Source organism: Tachypleus tridentatus, chromosome 4 (assembly GCF_004210375.1).
Source record: "Tachypleus tridentatus isolate NWPU-2018 chromosome 4, ASM421037v1, whole genome shotgun sequence".
NCBI classification, from domain to species: Eukaryota; Metazoa; Arthropoda; class Merostomata; order Xiphosura; family Limulidae; genus Tachypleus; species Tachypleus tridentatus.
This window is the reverse complement of record NC_134828.1, coordinates 123,380,669-123,399,093: the sequence shown is the minus strand read 5'-3', so window position 1 is coordinate 123,399,093 and position 18,425 is coordinate 123,380,669. Positions and strand designations below refer to the sequence as shown.

At 31.5% G+C, this 18,425-nt stretch overlaps 1 protein-coding gene across 1 annotated transcript in view; it reads right to left on the bottom strand.

Moving 5' to 3' along the window:
- Positions 1 to 1,026: 1,026 nt before the first annotated feature.
- LOC143248215 (diacylglycerol kinase 1-like) overlaps positions 1,027 to 18,425 on the bottom strand; it is a 52,408-nt gene continuing 35,009 nt past the window's right edge. Inside the window, exons 4-9 of the mRNA XM_076496647.1 lie at positions 17,782 to 17,831; positions 10,122 to 10,196; positions 4,176 to 4,295; positions 3,520 to 3,637; positions 1,908 to 1,995; positions 1,027 to 1,141 (exon numbers count right to left, since the gene is read on the bottom strand). Of these exons, the coding sequence (XP_076352762.1) occupies positions 1,027 to 1,141; positions 1,908 to 1,995; positions 3,520 to 3,637; positions 4,176 to 4,295; positions 10,122 to 10,196; positions 17,782 to 17,831 (566 nt within the window). The remainder of the gene's footprint in view (positions 1,142 to 1,907; positions 1,996 to 3,519; positions 3,638 to 4,175; positions 4,296 to 10,121; positions 10,197 to 17,781; positions 17,832 to 18,425) is intronic.

The following is an 18,425-nucleotide window of genomic DNA, read 5'->3' as shown; positions in this document are numbered from 1 at the left end:
ATACAGTATTCTTCTAGAGTAGTGGTTCTTAACCTTGTTGGAGGTATACTGAACCCGTGAAGTTTCTGTACTTGCATTCACTGAACCTTTCGTAATTGGAAAAAAAATAAAATATGAATTTTTTCAAATTTAAAACATAAGTAGATATTTTATTTATGCACAAAATGAGCCATGTATCAGTATGTGTGTCTTGACCTCCGCCGAATCTCTGATACTGACTCACCGAACCCCTGGGGTTCGATTGAACCCAGGTTAAGAACCACTGTTCTAGAGGAACCTTAAAGAATCGAATAAATAGTGTAGTGTCAATAAGTACAATAAGGTTTATGTTAGTGCCTTATGGTAATCACAACATAAGTATTTATAGTGAGGTAAAGGTAATTTTCAAACTTTTTATCTGTGACATAAAAAGCTGTTTCAAGATTTTTGGTTAAAAATGCACAGAAAGAAATGTTTTAAAGAAAGTTGGGAAACTAGAAACAGAGTTGTTAGGAACATTAATATATAATCGTTTTATTATTTGTACAATTATATTGTTGTCTATAGCAACATTACGTTTCTGATTACTATTTCCAAACTATCATAGTCTAAAATAGTTTTATCTGAAAGTACATCTGTTACGGGCGTTATTTATTTTGGGTGTTTCTATATTAGCCCACCGAATGATATATTATACTGTAATAATAACATTCTTACAAAGATACATTTAGAGACTTTCTATAATAGCCCATCTTTACCAAGTATTCCAATAGATTAGAATAGAATACTTTGCCATACCGAGGAATTATATTATAAATCTAAAATTATATTAACTGATGAATGACTAATAACATTAAAACTCACTTACATTACCATTATTACTGGTAATATTTATTTTCTCAGTATTTTAGTAGTGGCACAATAAGTGACTAACAGAAATACCTAAGAATATTTTTTGGCGTTTCTGTATTAGCCTAGTTAATTATTTACTTCATGTTAATGTTAAGAACGTTAGGTGTCGCAATAGCTACAAACTGTAGTTTACCGTCATCTGGCACCATCGACAGAAAAGTCCCGTGATTCCGTTGTACGATTTAATTGGCTTCTTACACTTACTACATTTTCCTGTACAGTTCCCCTCGGTCCAATGATGCAGTAAGGTCTAGAAGTGGAAGAAAAAATAAATAAGGTTGTAAATTCTTGTTAAATTCCCAATCTCCGTTAAACTTGGAATCCAGTTAGATTGATAACGCAAATAAGGAATGTTGAATACTTTGGTAAAATAAAAAAGGAATAAAGAATTCTGTATTTCTAGAAGACAGCCGGAAGAAACAACAAATGCATCTTAGTGTGTGTTCTTTGACAAGAATAGTACACGTCTTATAAACCGGTCCGAAGAACCTGTTGTTGTTGTTTGCTTATTTATAATACCTTTTCTCTCAGAATAACTTTACAATAATACTAGTAGTTTCGGTGTATTCAGAATAAATATTGTATGATAAAACAAACCAGGAAGTTTGAATTTTTCTCAGTATTTTGCATAAAATTTTAATTTTTTATCCATACAAAAAAGAAGATTTTAAGTTTTTCTCAGTATTTTTTGTACAAACAAAACAGGGGATTTTGAGTTTTTTCAATATTTTCATATAAAAATTTAGAATTTGACATATAATTTGTCAAAAACTTAATATAACTAGAAATCTGATATAAACATTATGTTACATTCATGTACATCAGCCATGTTTTAAAGAATAAAATGTGGAAAATGAAAAGTTTAGTTGCGTTTCGAAAATAAGAGCTGACGTTTCTCTGAAAAATAATATAAATTTACTTTATTTGCATGTTTGACTTAATGTTACACACCAGTCACATGACTTACTGTGCTTTGTTTGAGAACTGAAACTGTACGTTATTAATCATAGACAAACCTGGGACGTTCTCTGGACTTCACGTAGGTGCTGATACAGGACGCTGGTGCTTTCTGAACACAGCGCTCGTGAACTGTGTATTTACAAACTGTAACGAAATATAAGAGCAATAGTTGGTCCATACAAAGAATTTATTAGACTACACGGTAACTTAAATTTCCTAGAAAAGGCATTAGATTTGAGCTTAGTTGAGTTTCAGTCTTAGTTTAAAATTACTTGAAGATGAAATTTCTCTCGGCTTTGTTTACTTATAGAAGTCATTTTTAATTTTCTGATAAATATCTTATTAGTGTCCAATTGCCCCCCGCTAGTACAGTGGTAAGTCTGCAGATTTACAACGCTAAAATCAGAGGTTCGCTTCCCCTCGATGGACTCAGTAGATAGTCCGATGTGGCTTTGCTATGAGAAAATACACACACAGTGTCCAATTGGAGCAAACCAACGACTTTGTTAACTTCAAGCCAATTTTACTTACGCTGTATGATAATGCACCCTACTACTAAGGTATATTTTAATATAATACCATAAACTATATGTTTGTGTGAAGTTAAGCACAAAGCTACATAATGGACTATCTGTGCTCTGCCCACTACTGGTTTCAGGCGTTGTAAGGCCGCAGACGAAGTGTTGTGCTACTGAGATCAACACCATAAATACTACAATTCTGTCTCAGTTCCACTACAAAACTGTTAATATACTTCCGTTACTGTAAAGCTTGTTGATTAGTCATTAAGATTATTATAATACTTGTGACTTAGCTGTTAAGGTGCTTCCACCATTGTAACGCTTGCTACTTAGCTGTTAAGATATTTTTGCCACTCTAATGCTTGTGGGTTAGCTATTAAGACGTTTCTACCACTGTAACATTTACTAGCTAGCTGTTAAGATAATTTGCCTCTCTGATGCTTGTTGATTAGCTGTTAACATATTTTTGATGATTTTGAATTTATCTAATATGTTATTGAAAATCTTCTTTCTTGGAGAGCATGATGCCAGTTGTCGAGACATTAAGATAAGCTTATTATACAAGATAATTAAAAATTATTGGTTCAGAAATGTGAGTAGAAATCGTGAAGAAAGTACAAAAACATGTTGAATAAAAATACATAAATTATGTTTTCAAACTTACAACTAGACTCTGTAAAAAGTAAACAAACTGGACTAGAAATAATGCCTACATTATTTTGTCAAGCTACAAGTTTCTATTCTGGCTCTACGTTTACAGTACTTACCAGTTTTAGTTGATTCAAAATAGATATTTGTAGAATGAGAAAATAATGTAGACACGATTTTCAGCTAAGTTCTTTACTTTTTTTAATTTCCCTAGTTTTAAATTTCAAATTATAATCTGTGCTTTTCACTTGATTTTGTAGTTTCAGACAATATTCATTCCCCTTTTAAAATTAATAGTTTTTAGTTATCTTGTTTCTTAAGTTTCTAATGTTTATTTATGTAAGATAAATGTCAAGTTATATCCCTGCATATGCATTCAGTAGAATATTATATATTTTTCAACGGTTTGTTTCTGCGTGTTTTAGTTAGACACCTAACTATAATGAACCATAAATTGAATAATTAGTTTCAGTTTTAGTTAACTTAAAACTCTACTTACAAAGGCAACTTAGGCCTTTCTTGCCGAAGCCTACCAGCATGTTGAGACAGAGGTTACAATAAGCTGGTCGACTGAAGTTTTTTAACCGCCAAACATGATTGCCATCGTCCTTGACATGCTAGGTTAGAAAAAATAAAAAAGCCAAACTTGTTTGTAATGTTGCAAATATAACTTCTTAGAGACGTTAAAAGAACTTATGTGGATAGGTTCCAAACAAGTTAAAGGTATTGAAAACAAGAACAAGAGTTAAAGTGAGTGAAAGGAATATTGTTGAAGAGAATAGTGTTCTGTCAAATCCAGTCATAGGAGAACTTGGAAGAATGTTCACAGTGATCCAGGTAAAATGAAATAACTTTCACAGGAGGTGTTTTACATAGACTGAAACAAGTATTCGTGCTGAGAAATGTATTCAATTTGCTAAGAACAAATGAAAGCAAACAATACAGTGTTTAAAGTTTTTTTAACCTTAGACCACTAAAAACACCCAAAACATCCTTGCTAAACTTTGTGAATTTAATCAACTAAAATTAATATGTTTTCTAACAAAAAGCGTAAACATTGTATCATAAATTTACCAAATCTAAGCACAGAAAAACACAAAAGAAACTGATAATTACTGATAAACAGTAAACCCAATAATATATACCAAAACGTACCGAATCGAGACCGAGAAGAACCAGAAGTGGTATTGTTGTCAACCCTCCACGTTTCCATTCTTCCAAAGAAACTGTTCCATCAGCATCATAGTCAATTTCCACCATCATGTCTTGTAATATCTTATATAAAGAAGTTATACAATTTTATATACGTTATGATATGACAGTTTGCATCTAGGACTATTATCATATTGCTTAATTAATATATATATGTTAGTGATAAAATCTACTTTTAGGACATATCGACGTTAAACAGTCTACGTTTCAAATCTTAGGTCTCATTGTTAATTAATTAACTTTGTTTTTAGAAGTGAAATAAAGCCATTGAGAGGGTTAACCGTGTTATTTAAATACCGCATTTTAACCATAAAACATATCTTTAGTGAGTTAATTGTTATACCGAAAACCGAACCAACTACTACTTCTAATCGCTTTTATCTAATCTACTCAGAAAGTTTTCTTACCTCACATTTCATACCACATAAAGGTTAAAGCTTCAGCTACACGAAATATTAAATCAAAAACAACCACTAACGTTTCTTTTCCTTTTTACTTGATACAAGAATGACTCCATTAGAGTTTTTTTTTTCTTCTCTGTGAGTTAACAACTGATATTGAAAAATGAAAAGTTGTACTTTTTGAGTGTAATGTTTGGAAATTATCCATTCTTGAGTGTCTTAGAAATAAAATAATTGTACATCTGTTTTGGTTTATGGATCACATCCGAAGATATGTGTCATTCCACTTTGAAATATCTACCAAACGTGATATAAGTTTTCAATGGCCTCATACATTAATCAGAGGAGAGCTGCTTTAATGAGGAAACTCTGTAGGTAAAATATTCGCATTTGAAGTATTTCTTCCATGGTTTTAACTCCAATCAGAGACATTTCTAATACAACAGGTTAACCAAGAATATAAAAACAATGATATAGTTTAAGATGAAGATATCATCTTGCTGTTAACTTTCAGTAAAAACTAACTGTAATAACTCGTTTTTATTACTGATTTTGAGGAATAGTTTTAAATTAGTAGGAAATGAGCGTTAAAATTATTGCAGCTTCCAGGTTGGTCAGAAATAAGTTTACTAACTTACAACGCTAAAATCCGGGATTCGATTCTCCGCATTAGATAGAGCGCAGTGAGCCCATTGAGTTTTCCGTTGAAAACAAGAAAACTAGAATGCTACAAAACTTATGTCTTTAACATATATTTAGTAGACTACGTCAATCACTGTCACTATGGGAACGGTCAATGATGCAGTATTGGTATTAAAACACTTTACCAAATATGAAAACTTAAAGAAAAGAACGAAAACTGAAATACGTGGTTATTTTAGATCCAGTACTGAAACATATACACACATTTAGAAACTTAGAACTTTTTGTTCTAAAGAAATAAAAAAATTGGTTCATTATAAAACAGGAAAGTGATAAAAATGTGAGCTCTAATCCATGTAATTAGTTTTGTAGGTTGCCATTTGTTAAGCGTTGAATAGAAACTGAAATTCCTTTGCACACGTTTTACAACCACAATTCTAGTTTCCTAATATGTAGTGTGAAATTATGTCTATTTCTTTAAATATTCAAAATTCAAAATGTCAGATTTTATTACAATAAATCAAATATAGTTTTTAATGTTTTGTTTATATAACTAAAAATAAAGCCCATATTTAAATAAAACAGATCATAATTTTCATGTAAAGATCATACATAAATTTGTCTTGAAGTAAGAGAAAGCTTATAAAACAAAAAAGTGATATTTCAACCTTACAGACCAAATTTAAAGCCGAACGTATTTTCAAATGGGCATCACAATACGCCTGGATGATCTGTCACCGATGTATCAAGGATTGTACTTCAAGAGCAAAAAAACTGTCACAGAGAGTTGACTATTTTTCTCATCCTTTCTCCGTGATAAGCGTTAAGGTCCGGAACTAACCATTCTCAGTCAACAGAGCCGAACTCTTGACTTTCTAAAAATGGCGCTACATGATTGGTTGAAATGAGATCTCTCAATCTTAAGAATACGGATGGAGTCGCTTTATCACTTTAATCCTTTCTTTAATGTTGTACTGAGCAGACCAATAACACTGATGGTATGATAAATTTTTATCTACTTTTGGTAGATTAAATGAAGCAACAGCCAGACTTTCAAGCTCTTTTCATTCTTTGTTTCTTTTCATATGAAAGTAATTTATGACCACTTATAGAGTATCTCTGGTCAGCACAGGATCTGATTACAAAAACAATTTTTGAAATTCGAAGACGGTAACGTTAATGATTAATTAGTGGATATACTAACACAAGAAATCATCACCCAATTACTTGATAATATATTCCCAGGATAAAGTGATTTTCTAATATAATAGCTGTAATTGCATGTAATTCACAAGCGTTATGCTGATGATTAATTTAACTTGGAAAATGGCATCAAGATTCTTATCATAATTAGTTAATTTCTTTTTTCAGCCCCAAGAAAGAAAGAGAGGTCTAGCCGTCTTAAGAGTGGTAGTGACTGTTGTATGGCAGTACATGTTAGTGACAAAATAATTAATGCTCTGTTCATTTCAAGAACGCTGAGAAAAACGTGTGTGTGTTTCTCTTATAGCGAAGCCACATTAGGCTATCAGCTGAGTCCACCGAGTGGAATCGAACCCATGATTTTAACAATGTAAATCAAGAGGGGGACTAAGAAAAAAAATAAACCAGTACACTGTTTTTATTTGAAATATATATTTCTAATTTCATGAATTATATTTCTAGTTTATTAAAAAAATTGCAAGATATCTTATGCAATTAAATGGAAGAAAAAGAACAGAAATCTCAAAGAAAACATACAAAGCTAATTCAATATTTCGTTTTTTTTAAGGAAAGTTAAATAAAGCCTCACAGAAAAACAATATTAAAGAAAATCCATTCATTTAACAAACTCACTTTTTTATCATAGTTTCTATTGGAAGGAAAAATTTTGAAGGGAAAACATTTTAAGCTAGGGAGTTTTAGACTAAATGGGGAAAATTTAACCTTTTATCAGTGATTAATTAAGAGTTAGGATATTATAAAAATCATCAAATTTATACATTTTATTTTTTCCCTGTGATAGCCTTTGAATCAAAACATAATGTATGCTAAGTTATGATTGGTATAGTGTACGTTTCTACTAAGATATCTAAAATATTTCTCTGTTGACGATCTGAGGACTGTAGGTCAGTTCAATAAATGCGGGAAAGTGACGATTATACTGGATTATAGAAGGATGGTAAAAGTAACATCCTGTTGAATTTCTTTCTGGAAATTTTCAATGTTTTAAAGACACACTTGTAATTTTAAAATATTAAGAGATATAGTGATTTTGAGATATCATATTACTGACAAATAACCCATGTTTTTAAGGTCTTTAATGGCTTAGTTTATAGCGTTAACACTCAAATTAGCAGCAGAACATAAAATACCGACCTGCAATCTACACATACTTCCAGAAGTCGTAGGTGTGTGATTTATTTAAAACTAAACATTTTTTACATACAGTGAATAAGTATATCACTTAAGTTTAGCGATTGTTCTAGTTGAATATACTGCTCTGTGACTTTGTGCAAGTAGGTAACAAGTCACAGCATTAAAGAACTATGAAAGAAAGTCTGCGTTTTCAAATGTGGATTTTTTTAGTGGGCTGTAGTGACACATAATAATTTAAATGTAACTACCAATGTCATGTTTTTCTTTGATCAGATTGGTTGGACAAAAAACTACGTTTTAATGACCAGATAATAATTTATTAGCAAGACAGTTACTGTATTTTGTTTCTAAATGAAACAATCTAGAATCCAATCCAATCCAATCTAGAAAATACATTCAAAGGCAGATGTCTTGAACATTTTTATTTATTATTATTATTATAAAGCCTTGGCCAACATGCCAAGTTCCATACTAATGTTATTATCTACATGCATGAAGTAGTTATTGAGTAAATACCCGAGTAGTAACAGAGAAGGTAAAATATAACGAGACAAATACGTACAAGTTGTTATTCTGGCCTGCATAAGTTGTAAGTTGTTTTTACAAGTTGTTATTCTGGCCTGCATAAGTTGTAAGTTGTTTTTACAAGTTGCTATTCTGGCCTGCATAAGTTGTAAGTTGTTTTTACAAGTTGTTATTCTGGCCTGCATAAGTTGTAAGTTGTTTTTACAAGTTGTTATTCTAACCTGCATAAGTTGTAAGTTGTTTTTACAAGTTGCTATTCTGCCCTGCATAAGTTGTAAGTTGTTTTTACAAGTTGTTATTCTAGCCTGCATAAGTTGTAAGTTGTTTTTACAAGTTGTTATTCTGGCCTGCATAAGTTGTAAGTTGTTTTTACAAGTTGTTATACTGGCCTGCATGAGTTGTAAGTTGTTTTTACAAGTTGTTATTCTGGCCTGCATAAGTTGTAAGTTGTTTTTACAAGTTGTTATTCTGGCCTGCATAAGTTGTAAGTTGTTTTGAGTAAAAAACTGTGTGCTTTTGGTGTAATCTCTCTTAAAACATATCAAAGCTTCGTGCTTGGTGTAGAGTCATGCTTGGTCATGTGCCAGAAGTTACAGGACGTCAAATTGTTCGACTGTCCAGAAGCGGTATGAAGCAAACGACATTACCAGAACAGTAAGATAACTCCAGTGTACTGTATCCGGAATTCTGAAACGTCGCCAGACAACAGAAAATGTTGTTCCGGGAATTTTACTCGTAGACGTTGTAAAAACTTGTAGTGGCAAATTGGAGTGAAATTATAGTGGATTACGCCAATAACCTCATCGAACACACGTCACAATGTGGAGGTTATTAGAGTACAATGGATTACGCCAATAACCTCATCGAACACACGTCACAATGTGGAGGTTATTAGAGTACAAAAAGGATCAACCATTTACAGAACATTTAAATATGAAATAATATAAGGTTACAAATGTTATTTATTATAACTATTTATTGCTATATTCTGTCTTTATGTATGTTTTGGCAATGTATCTGATAAATTGTTTGTTGTTCTAATAAATCGCTCATGTCGTCCACAGAACCTGTCTTATTATACAAATTACACATTCAGATGTTTAATGTAACATGTATCTCCTAGCTTTACAACTGTAAGTGTATTGGTATTCCATCTTAATAATAAGATCTCATTTGTTACAAAATATGCTAACATTTTCGTCAAGACAGTATAAAAAATACCCTAATATCAGCTGGTATAGATTTTTTTATAATATATTTCAACTCGTGTTAAAATAGTTACATGTATTGAGACATAGAACTAATAAAAAAGAGTTAACATTGCAGTTAAAAACCTAAATAAGTAAGGTACCAGTGAGTTCTGCTCAATCTTTCATTTTGCTTATTTTTATTGATGAAATACCAGCTATCTCGTTTATATGGATATGTAAGGATAAATTTACAAATTACAAAAATGACTGGAATTTTTTATATGTATAAAGGCATCGCATTGTTCTACGACTATATTCAGCATAATCTTTAAACTGATTTCGTTGGTTCTGTTTGATGTCCATCAAAGTGAATATATATATGTATATATATACAGGATAACGTTAACTATAATGTTATTTACGGGTAAGGAAACCTAAACCTAATACAACTTTAATTGCATAACTAACTATTGATTACAAAGTACCTGAAGGATACCCATAGAACTAATCAGTTCTTACATATGATTATAACTTTAAGAGCTATGATATTAGTTTTCTGTTTTACTTGTTTCATGGTAAGAATTATATTTAAAGTTGTGTTGCTTTCTTCACGCTTATTATTTTTACTCTAAGCCCCACCCAGTATTCCCACAGACTTAAGACACTAAAAATCGGGTTTTACTATCCGTGGTGTGCAGAACACAGATTTCCTATTCTGTAGCTTTTTTGCTTACGAACAAACAACTTATTAACGTGCTTGATACAAGACTCACCGGTTTCAGTTCACTGACATCCCAACCTAGGTATTCTGCCACAGACATCATCTGGTTTACTATACAGTCCATCTCCTAAAGTATAGAAAATATTAAGACTGTTTTGATTATATTTATTCATTCTTTCGACATATATGCAGAGAATGTTGCGTTAGAGAGAAAGACATGTCTCAGTTCATAATATTGTTTCTTAACAGTTCTTTAAAAATATATGCAAAGAATTTTGTGTTAGAGACAATAACATTTCAGTTTAATAAATGACCAATTTACATTGAGTTTGATAATTCCAGTCCCACTATTCGTTGATAAAAGAATAGTCCAAAAGTTGGCAGTAGGTGGTAATAACTAGCTGTCTTTTCTCTAGTCTTACACTACTAAATTAGAGACGGCTAGGGGAGATAGCCATCGTGTAGCTTTGGGCGAAATTCAAAAAACAAACAAACTCACACCATCCACTGATAAACGTTTTCTTAATTGATATAACTGTCAGTAGGTGGTGCTGTTATACTCCTTTGAATAAATAACATGAATATCTTACAAATGTTCAATGTTCAAAGCAATTCGATCATGTGAACCGTTAACAATTTAAAAGTAACTGATATTCTCAACAAGGAAGTATGTCACGCTATTAATTTAAAATTTTGTTTAACTTTAAAAATAATACATTTTATAATTTATCAAAAACAACAATAACATTATAGAAATTTGTTTGTCGCCTTTCCGCTCTCTCCTTCATAATTAAACTTTTCTTTATTTGAATTTTATCAAAGCATATACAAGCTAAGAAACAATACACTAAGATGGAACGTTTAAAAAAATGATTCATTTCTCCGTTTTGTTTAAAAGTGCTGACCAAATTCTATGCCTAAATACAGAACGAAAACCCTTCCTAAACAATTAATAAATAAAAACGTTTACTTTATAATAAACATGGATGACAATCTATTGTCTTTCAAAAAAAAAAGATATCATGCAATTTTAAATATAGTGGTCTTCAACAATTTATCATGTCTGATTGATTTCTTCGTCTTGAGATGTTTTTTTTTTAGAAAAGTGTAACAGAACCTAGTACCAACCTTGATCACAATGTTTCTTGTAATCATAGCTTTGCATAGCGTTATGAAAACATAAAATTTTCGGACAACATGGGATCTATTAGTCCATCGCGGCTGTTGCATTTTCTAAACAGAACTATCAATATATTAATTTTAAAAATCTTAAAACAAATTCTTATTATTCATATATTTATCAAGCTTTCACTTGAACTCACTTAAATTTACTGCTTCAAAATACCCAATGGAAATCCATTCAAAAGTAAAACCACAGTGTTATAACAATAAAACTGTCTCCGCTGAAGATGACTCCTATCCTACCAAAATTTATATTTATGTTTCCTAGTCCTATTGTTCTCGCTGTTAAGTATGAAAAAAGATAATATATCAACACTATCAATTACTTTTATAATTTTAAACACTTCAATCCAATTATCCCTAACTCGTCTTTTTTCAAGAGTAAACAATTTGAAAGATTTCAACCTATCCTCTTTTGACAACCCTTCCTAGGTACCATTGTAGTAACCCCTCTCTGAATCCTTTCCAAGAACTCAATGTATTTCCTAAAGTAATAATCCAAGACTGAAAACAAATACTCCAAATGTAGCCTAACCAGTGAACTATACAATGAAATTACAACCTCTTCAGACTTGTATTCAATATTTCTTTAGATACAAAATAAAATCATATTTGTCCTATTACTAGTAACAACACACTGATTGGATAAATTACGAAACTGATAAACTATTACATTAATATTATTTTCCTTTATGACACTTCTAGAACTAATAATTATAATTGTGATAACCCACATGCTACATAATAGAAATTTGTCATTGTTGTTATGAAAGAAATAATCAATCTATAGATTTTCCTCAAAAAGTAGTTTCATGTGAAAATCAATAAACGTATACTAATATTGTACAAAGATACCCTATTTAGAAGTACTGTACTCAATAAAACGTCATTATTTCTTAGCATATATTTTGTCTTGTCATAATGTATTAATTTCTTATGACACATATGGTGATGAAAAAACAGAAACAGGTGAACGTTTTCTGAGCAGTCATGCTTTTTACTGATATTTTTATCCGTCTATAAAATACTTCCCTTAATAAAAGTCTGTCCTGTTAATTTCATTGAACGTTTATTACGCAGGTATTTACATATGTTTTAGACCAAAATTAAACCTTGTATTCAGATGAAGTTTTTGCAGAGGATATTAGTATTTAAGTTTATCTTACACAGGAGAGAGATTTATAGCTGGATTTTTAAAGAGGTGAGATTCTAAGATTTCGTTACTAATTAAAATAGTATAACCAGTTAAAAAATGTCTGCCAAAACGTATACAGACACGGATTACTAACAACTAAAAACACAGTGACACCAGTTTCAGGACTGCGTACATAATAGGCAATATTTAAAGTCGGTTTATTTAACGTTTCATTTATGTAGAACGATAAACATACTGACCAGTTCTTTACATTATTAGTTGGAAGATGCCCAATAATCTTGAGCGATAAACTAGCTGACGTTCATAACACATTCACTAAGAATTACAGCCACAACATCCGATAGTTACTATATGCTAAAGAACTATAAAATTACACGTGCTACTTTAATGGCTCATAGTCTACAGCCCTTCAGAAGTGTAATGGTTTATGTTTTTGAGCTAACATTTAGAATCTAAAGCTACTTAGGAGAGTGCTCTGCTGGGAACGATACATTCTATGAAAACTATGGATATTTCATTTTATGTTTTACGCTAAACTACAAAGCGATTGTCCAGCGTGTCTGAAGAAACGCTACTTTATCACTTCAATGAATTTTAGATTTTGTCTAAACTTTAAACATGTAATAAATCTCTATCTAAAAATCAAGCAACACAAGTATATTGTATTACGATACGCTCGAACCTGTTCCTGTTATATAGGCAAAGTGGTTTTATATGTATCGTAATATTTACGAAATATCGCCATTTTATGAAAGAAGCCGTATTTTAGGAAAAGACTACATACTGAGACAGTTTACGAAAAGCAGTGTTAAAGTAGTTTATGCGGTTAGAAAAACTACACGTTTGTACTTGTTGGTCAACCATTAAAAAAAAGGCATATATGCATATGTATGATTTGTGTGTTTGTATATACATACATAAATTAGAATATTTACTTCTAACAAGCTTGTGATTTCTGCAAATATTTGCGCATATAGAATGTCATTATTACGTAAGCTAACTCCGTAACACCTGTAATAAAGTTCAGAACTAAGCATAGATAAACGACGTATGATTGGTTGATTGAGTTGGAATTAATCACAACGCTATACAACGGGCTATCTTTACTCGGTTCACCTCGAGAATCGAAACCCGGCTTTTTTTCGGTGTGAGTCCGCAGACATGCCGCTGTGCTACTGGAGAGGGGGGGGCAACAAACTATTTTGAAACTTGCATGAAATATCAAAATAAAAAAGCGGCAGACTTGACATGGGTAACGTTTCGTGACTGTATGAATCCTAAATGTCAAATACATTACATGAAATAAGTTATATAAGTTCATGATTTTTATGAATAAAACAAGTAGATAAATACTCCATGAGGTGATGGTGACTTCTGCTATTTGTTAGTTTTGGTAAGCAGATCAGGAACTCTTTAAAGAGACATACATGAAGAGCGAATGTTATAATGTTGCTTCTCTTTATTGGTAATATGATAGCTTAGGAAAGATATGAACTGCTGCGACAATCAATGGGAAAATATACAACATATAAGGATGTCTGTATTGTTTGTTTTTGAATTTCGCGCAAAGCTACACGAGAGCTGTCTGCGCTAGCCGTCCCTAATTTAGCAGTGTAAGACTAGAGGGAAGGCAGCTAGTCATCACCACCCACCGTCAACTCTTAAGTTACTCTTTTACCAACGAATAGTGGGATTGACCGTCACATTATAACGCCCCCCACGGCTGAAAGAGCGAGCATGTTTGGTGTGACGGGGATTCGAATCCGCAGCCCTCAGATTACGAGTCGAGTGTCTTAACCACCTGGTCATGCCGGGCTTGGATCTGTGAATCGAAATTATATAAGAAACTGAATAACTTCATTGGACTAGCTATTGGTCAACAGTACAGGCTGAAGAAAAACTCTTTTCTAAACTGCCCACAAAACACAAATATTCACCCATTTATTAATCCTATGATTTTACTTCTTAACTTGTCAAAAACATCAATCAATAACAATATATATCTAGATGAAGAAATGGATCAATTGTGACATATATCTAAGGTTAAAAGGTTAGTGAATCACGATACATATTTCTAGTTACTATATACGTCTAAAACAAAAAAAAAACCAATCACATATATATTTAAATTTAAAAAATTAAATAACTACGTATATATCTAAAATAAAACAGACGAACCACAACACACACATACATATACATGTACATATATAAGATTAACCAATCACGATACATATCTCACTCTCTGGACACGCCTCTTCCTGTAAATTTTTATCATCTTTGAGCTCCTTACAGAACATACTTAACATAGAAAATTTTAACAAATATTACTGAATCAGTTACAATGGTGAATATTTTCTTCCTGATGTTCTCGAGTGACGGTACTTTGCGATATTAAAAAAGTGCAGTTTTAGATTAATGTACATCATTCGCATGAAAGACTATAAAACATTTACTAACTTATCAGAACATGTTGGTGCTATTTTATTTGTACTATCAGGCATATTTTCCTGTTATTGAAAAAAGAAAAGCTATTGGCGGCTACGTCTAACATTATCATTTTGACAACACGCGCTACTTTAAAGTTAAAAGTAAATGTTGATCCTATCCTTTTGAACAGAGACTTACATCGGAAGTACAAGTTTCAAAAGGAAAGCATTTTAAAAAGAGACTGGGTCGATACAGAGTTTTAGTTAAGCCTTTTTAAAAGTCAAAACCACATTGAAAAACAAAACTGAATTCGGAGACCAGTTCATTTTAGAACCTTAAAAACGATCTTACTATAAACATTTTCAACTCAGATGAATAAATTACCACGCGCTTTGGAGAGGGATTTTGTTTTTTGTTTTTCTAATCGCATAGAGTGGTCACTGACGAAACTAGTTTATCATTATTGAGCAGGAAATTACGTGATTAAAAATATAACTTTTAGACTTTCTTTGTTCAATAGCTCAGAGCAAACCCTATTTCAATCAAATATAGTGGCCGTTAGTGTTTTTATCTGAAAGTTTGTTCCATATCCGAACAGGCAGGATGATGGAAGAAGAGGGAAGCTAATGATAGTCCTCTTAGTTTTATTAGCTTCAAACTTAAAATAAATAACCTAATCATCACAGACATAATTAACCCTCACAGGGTCTGTTGAATATAGTTCCTTTCCTATTTGAGGGGTAATTTATCATTTTGTCTCTATAAACGTCCCGCTTACAGGCGTAATTTCAAAACAATGATTATATTCTAAATTTGTAACAGGAGGTACAGTTCTAGTATGTTTAAATCACGACTTGTTATATTACTCAAGTGGCCACTTTTGAAAAGAAATTTGCTACCAGATTTAGTGTTATAACGAATTTATTTGAGTAAATACCTAAAAATTAAAGTGCAAGACTGTATTATTAAGTTTAATAAATATTATTGTGCAATAAAACATTACATTATAACTATGGGTGATTTTTTAAAAAAAAATGTGTAGCCCAATAAGAGCTTACAGAAAGATAACTGTAAACCAATAGTTTTCTAATTACACTTTGTTTTGGAGGCTAGGCGTTCCTAGCGATTAGTGTGTTCGGACTATGAATTAATTGTTCACGACCCGTTGTCCCAAAATCACACTTCTTTCGTTGTACTAGTGTTAATGAAATCCTAATATTGAGTCAGACAAGAGAAAGAGAAATTAACGAGTTATTGGTGGGTGCTGTTAACTAGTTGTAATCTCTCTACTCTAGTCTATAGGTTCAAAACTAAGGTGGACTACAGGTGTATAGTCATATTTGTAACTGTGGGAAACTTCTGAAGCAAATTTTGTTTCTGGTTCTTTGAAAAGCTTTTGGTATTATGGTGTACTTCATCACACCGCATAAGTTTCAACAAACATTCTCAGTTGAAATCTGTATGGTGTTCAATGATGCTTTTAGTGAAGCCTAACCTATTTTAGTCTAGAAATCTAGTATTAATTCTTCATTCTCACTTTCAGTAAGAGTATTGGTTGAAACGTTTAATTCAGCTAATTATCTTCCTTTTGATTTTTTCATTATTAGATTTTTATTATAGTGGTTCAGCGATTAGCTTAAAAAATGAGATTTGTAAACTCAAAATTGACACAGCACATATAGTCCATTGTTCCTAACAAGAAACAAGAAACACAAAATAGAAAATGTTTTGCACTGTTAAATTGGTATACATATTTAGAACTAACCTAAACATCTTAAGATATATTATTGGAATTACGGCCGAGAAAGTCGTTAACAGCAAGGTTATCAAACTGATGTAACGATGCCTTCTAATCTTTACAAGTAGAAACGTAAGAAAAGTATATTTACTTAACTAAACTCATTACCAGGTTGATATTGTTTAGTTTCCCTCTTAGTAATTAGTTTGCTCTAATTAGAAGTTAATAGAAACAATGCTAACATTGTGATTTTCACTATTTCAGGTTTTCATTGTAACAAACTTCTTCAAAATATTCTTATTCAACTTGTAACAATATATCTTGAAAAACCCCCTTAAATGAATATCATCTTTCAGAAAGATGTTTAGGTCGATGAAAGATGACAATATCTATCTATCTACAATAATGATGAAAAAATGGCAAATCAAATTATTAAAAAGCGTGAAAGATATAAAACGTAAACCAGCATATCTTACACTTCAGAAAAGGTGGTTCTTCTTCAAGCTGTATGGTGAGAGGTAATGACCCTTCATCAACTTAAAATTCTTGTTTATTATTTTATCAATGGTTCCAAGATATACATCCAGTCTCACTATTGTTCATTACATTTAGTCCTATTTATAATATAAATAAATATCATATACGTAAAGGTGTTTGATTCCATGATTTTCAGGTTTGTGATGGTTTTATTACTTTGAATTTTTTAATGTTCTACTGTGATTCCTGTACGTTGAACCAAAAAATTATATGTAGTTTCCTCTACGGCGTACAGGTTTCTTCACAAAACGTCATATGTACATTTACGTGAGTGAATAATTTTAAATAAAATCAGGTTATGTTTTATTTTGCTTAAAATGTTGTCAACCATTGACGATAGATTTCTCCAGACAATCGCGACGTGAAAGTCTTATTAGTCGTTCTAGAACCGAAACATAATAAACCTATTAATAAAAATTTGTGGTAAATGAAATGATAATTTGATCAAAGTAAAATTATTTTCTTCCCTATTTGTAAAACATTCTCACTTGATAGGAAAAAATGAATATTATTTTTGAAGTCTGTGTAGCTGAATTATGAAAAATTCGTTATTAAAACCAAAACAACTTTTCTAAATTCGCAGGTCTGCTTTATTATTATTTGTCGTTTAGTGTTGGTACTCAAACTTTTATGAATCTTTCAAATGACAAACATAAAACAAGTACTTACGTTGTTATCCAGGTAGCCGTTTCCATCAGTGTCGTAGAGACGAAACATAACTGTAAAAAACCAAAACACAGTTTTAATACCACACAACCTGTAATCAAACAAATCAATACACAATTTAATACCACACAACCCGTAATCAAACAAATCAATACACAATTTAATACCACACGACTTGTAATCAAACAAATCAATACACAATTTAATACCACACAACCTGTAATCAAACAAATCAATACACAATTTAATACCACACAACCCGTAATCAAACAAATCAATACACAATTTAATACCACACGACTTGTAATCAAACAAATCAATACACAGTTTTCAGTGATGACGAGAAACCCACTTGTTGAGAAATTTATATGCAAAAACGGCTCGTTTGGGCTGAGAAAACACTTTACATAGAAGAGCGAACAACGTTTCGACCTTCTTCGGTCATCGTCAGGTTCACAAAGAAAGAGGTAACTGACCGGAAGCTGACCACATGTTTGAAAGGGGTTGTGTAACTGTGTGTCGAAATGTAGAGGGCGGTATTAGATGTTTGAATATATAATTTTATTTATTATATTAATATAGGTATAAAGGCGTTCCTTTATATTGGTTTATTTTGGGTTTAAGTTGTTGTATAAGTAAGGCTTCTT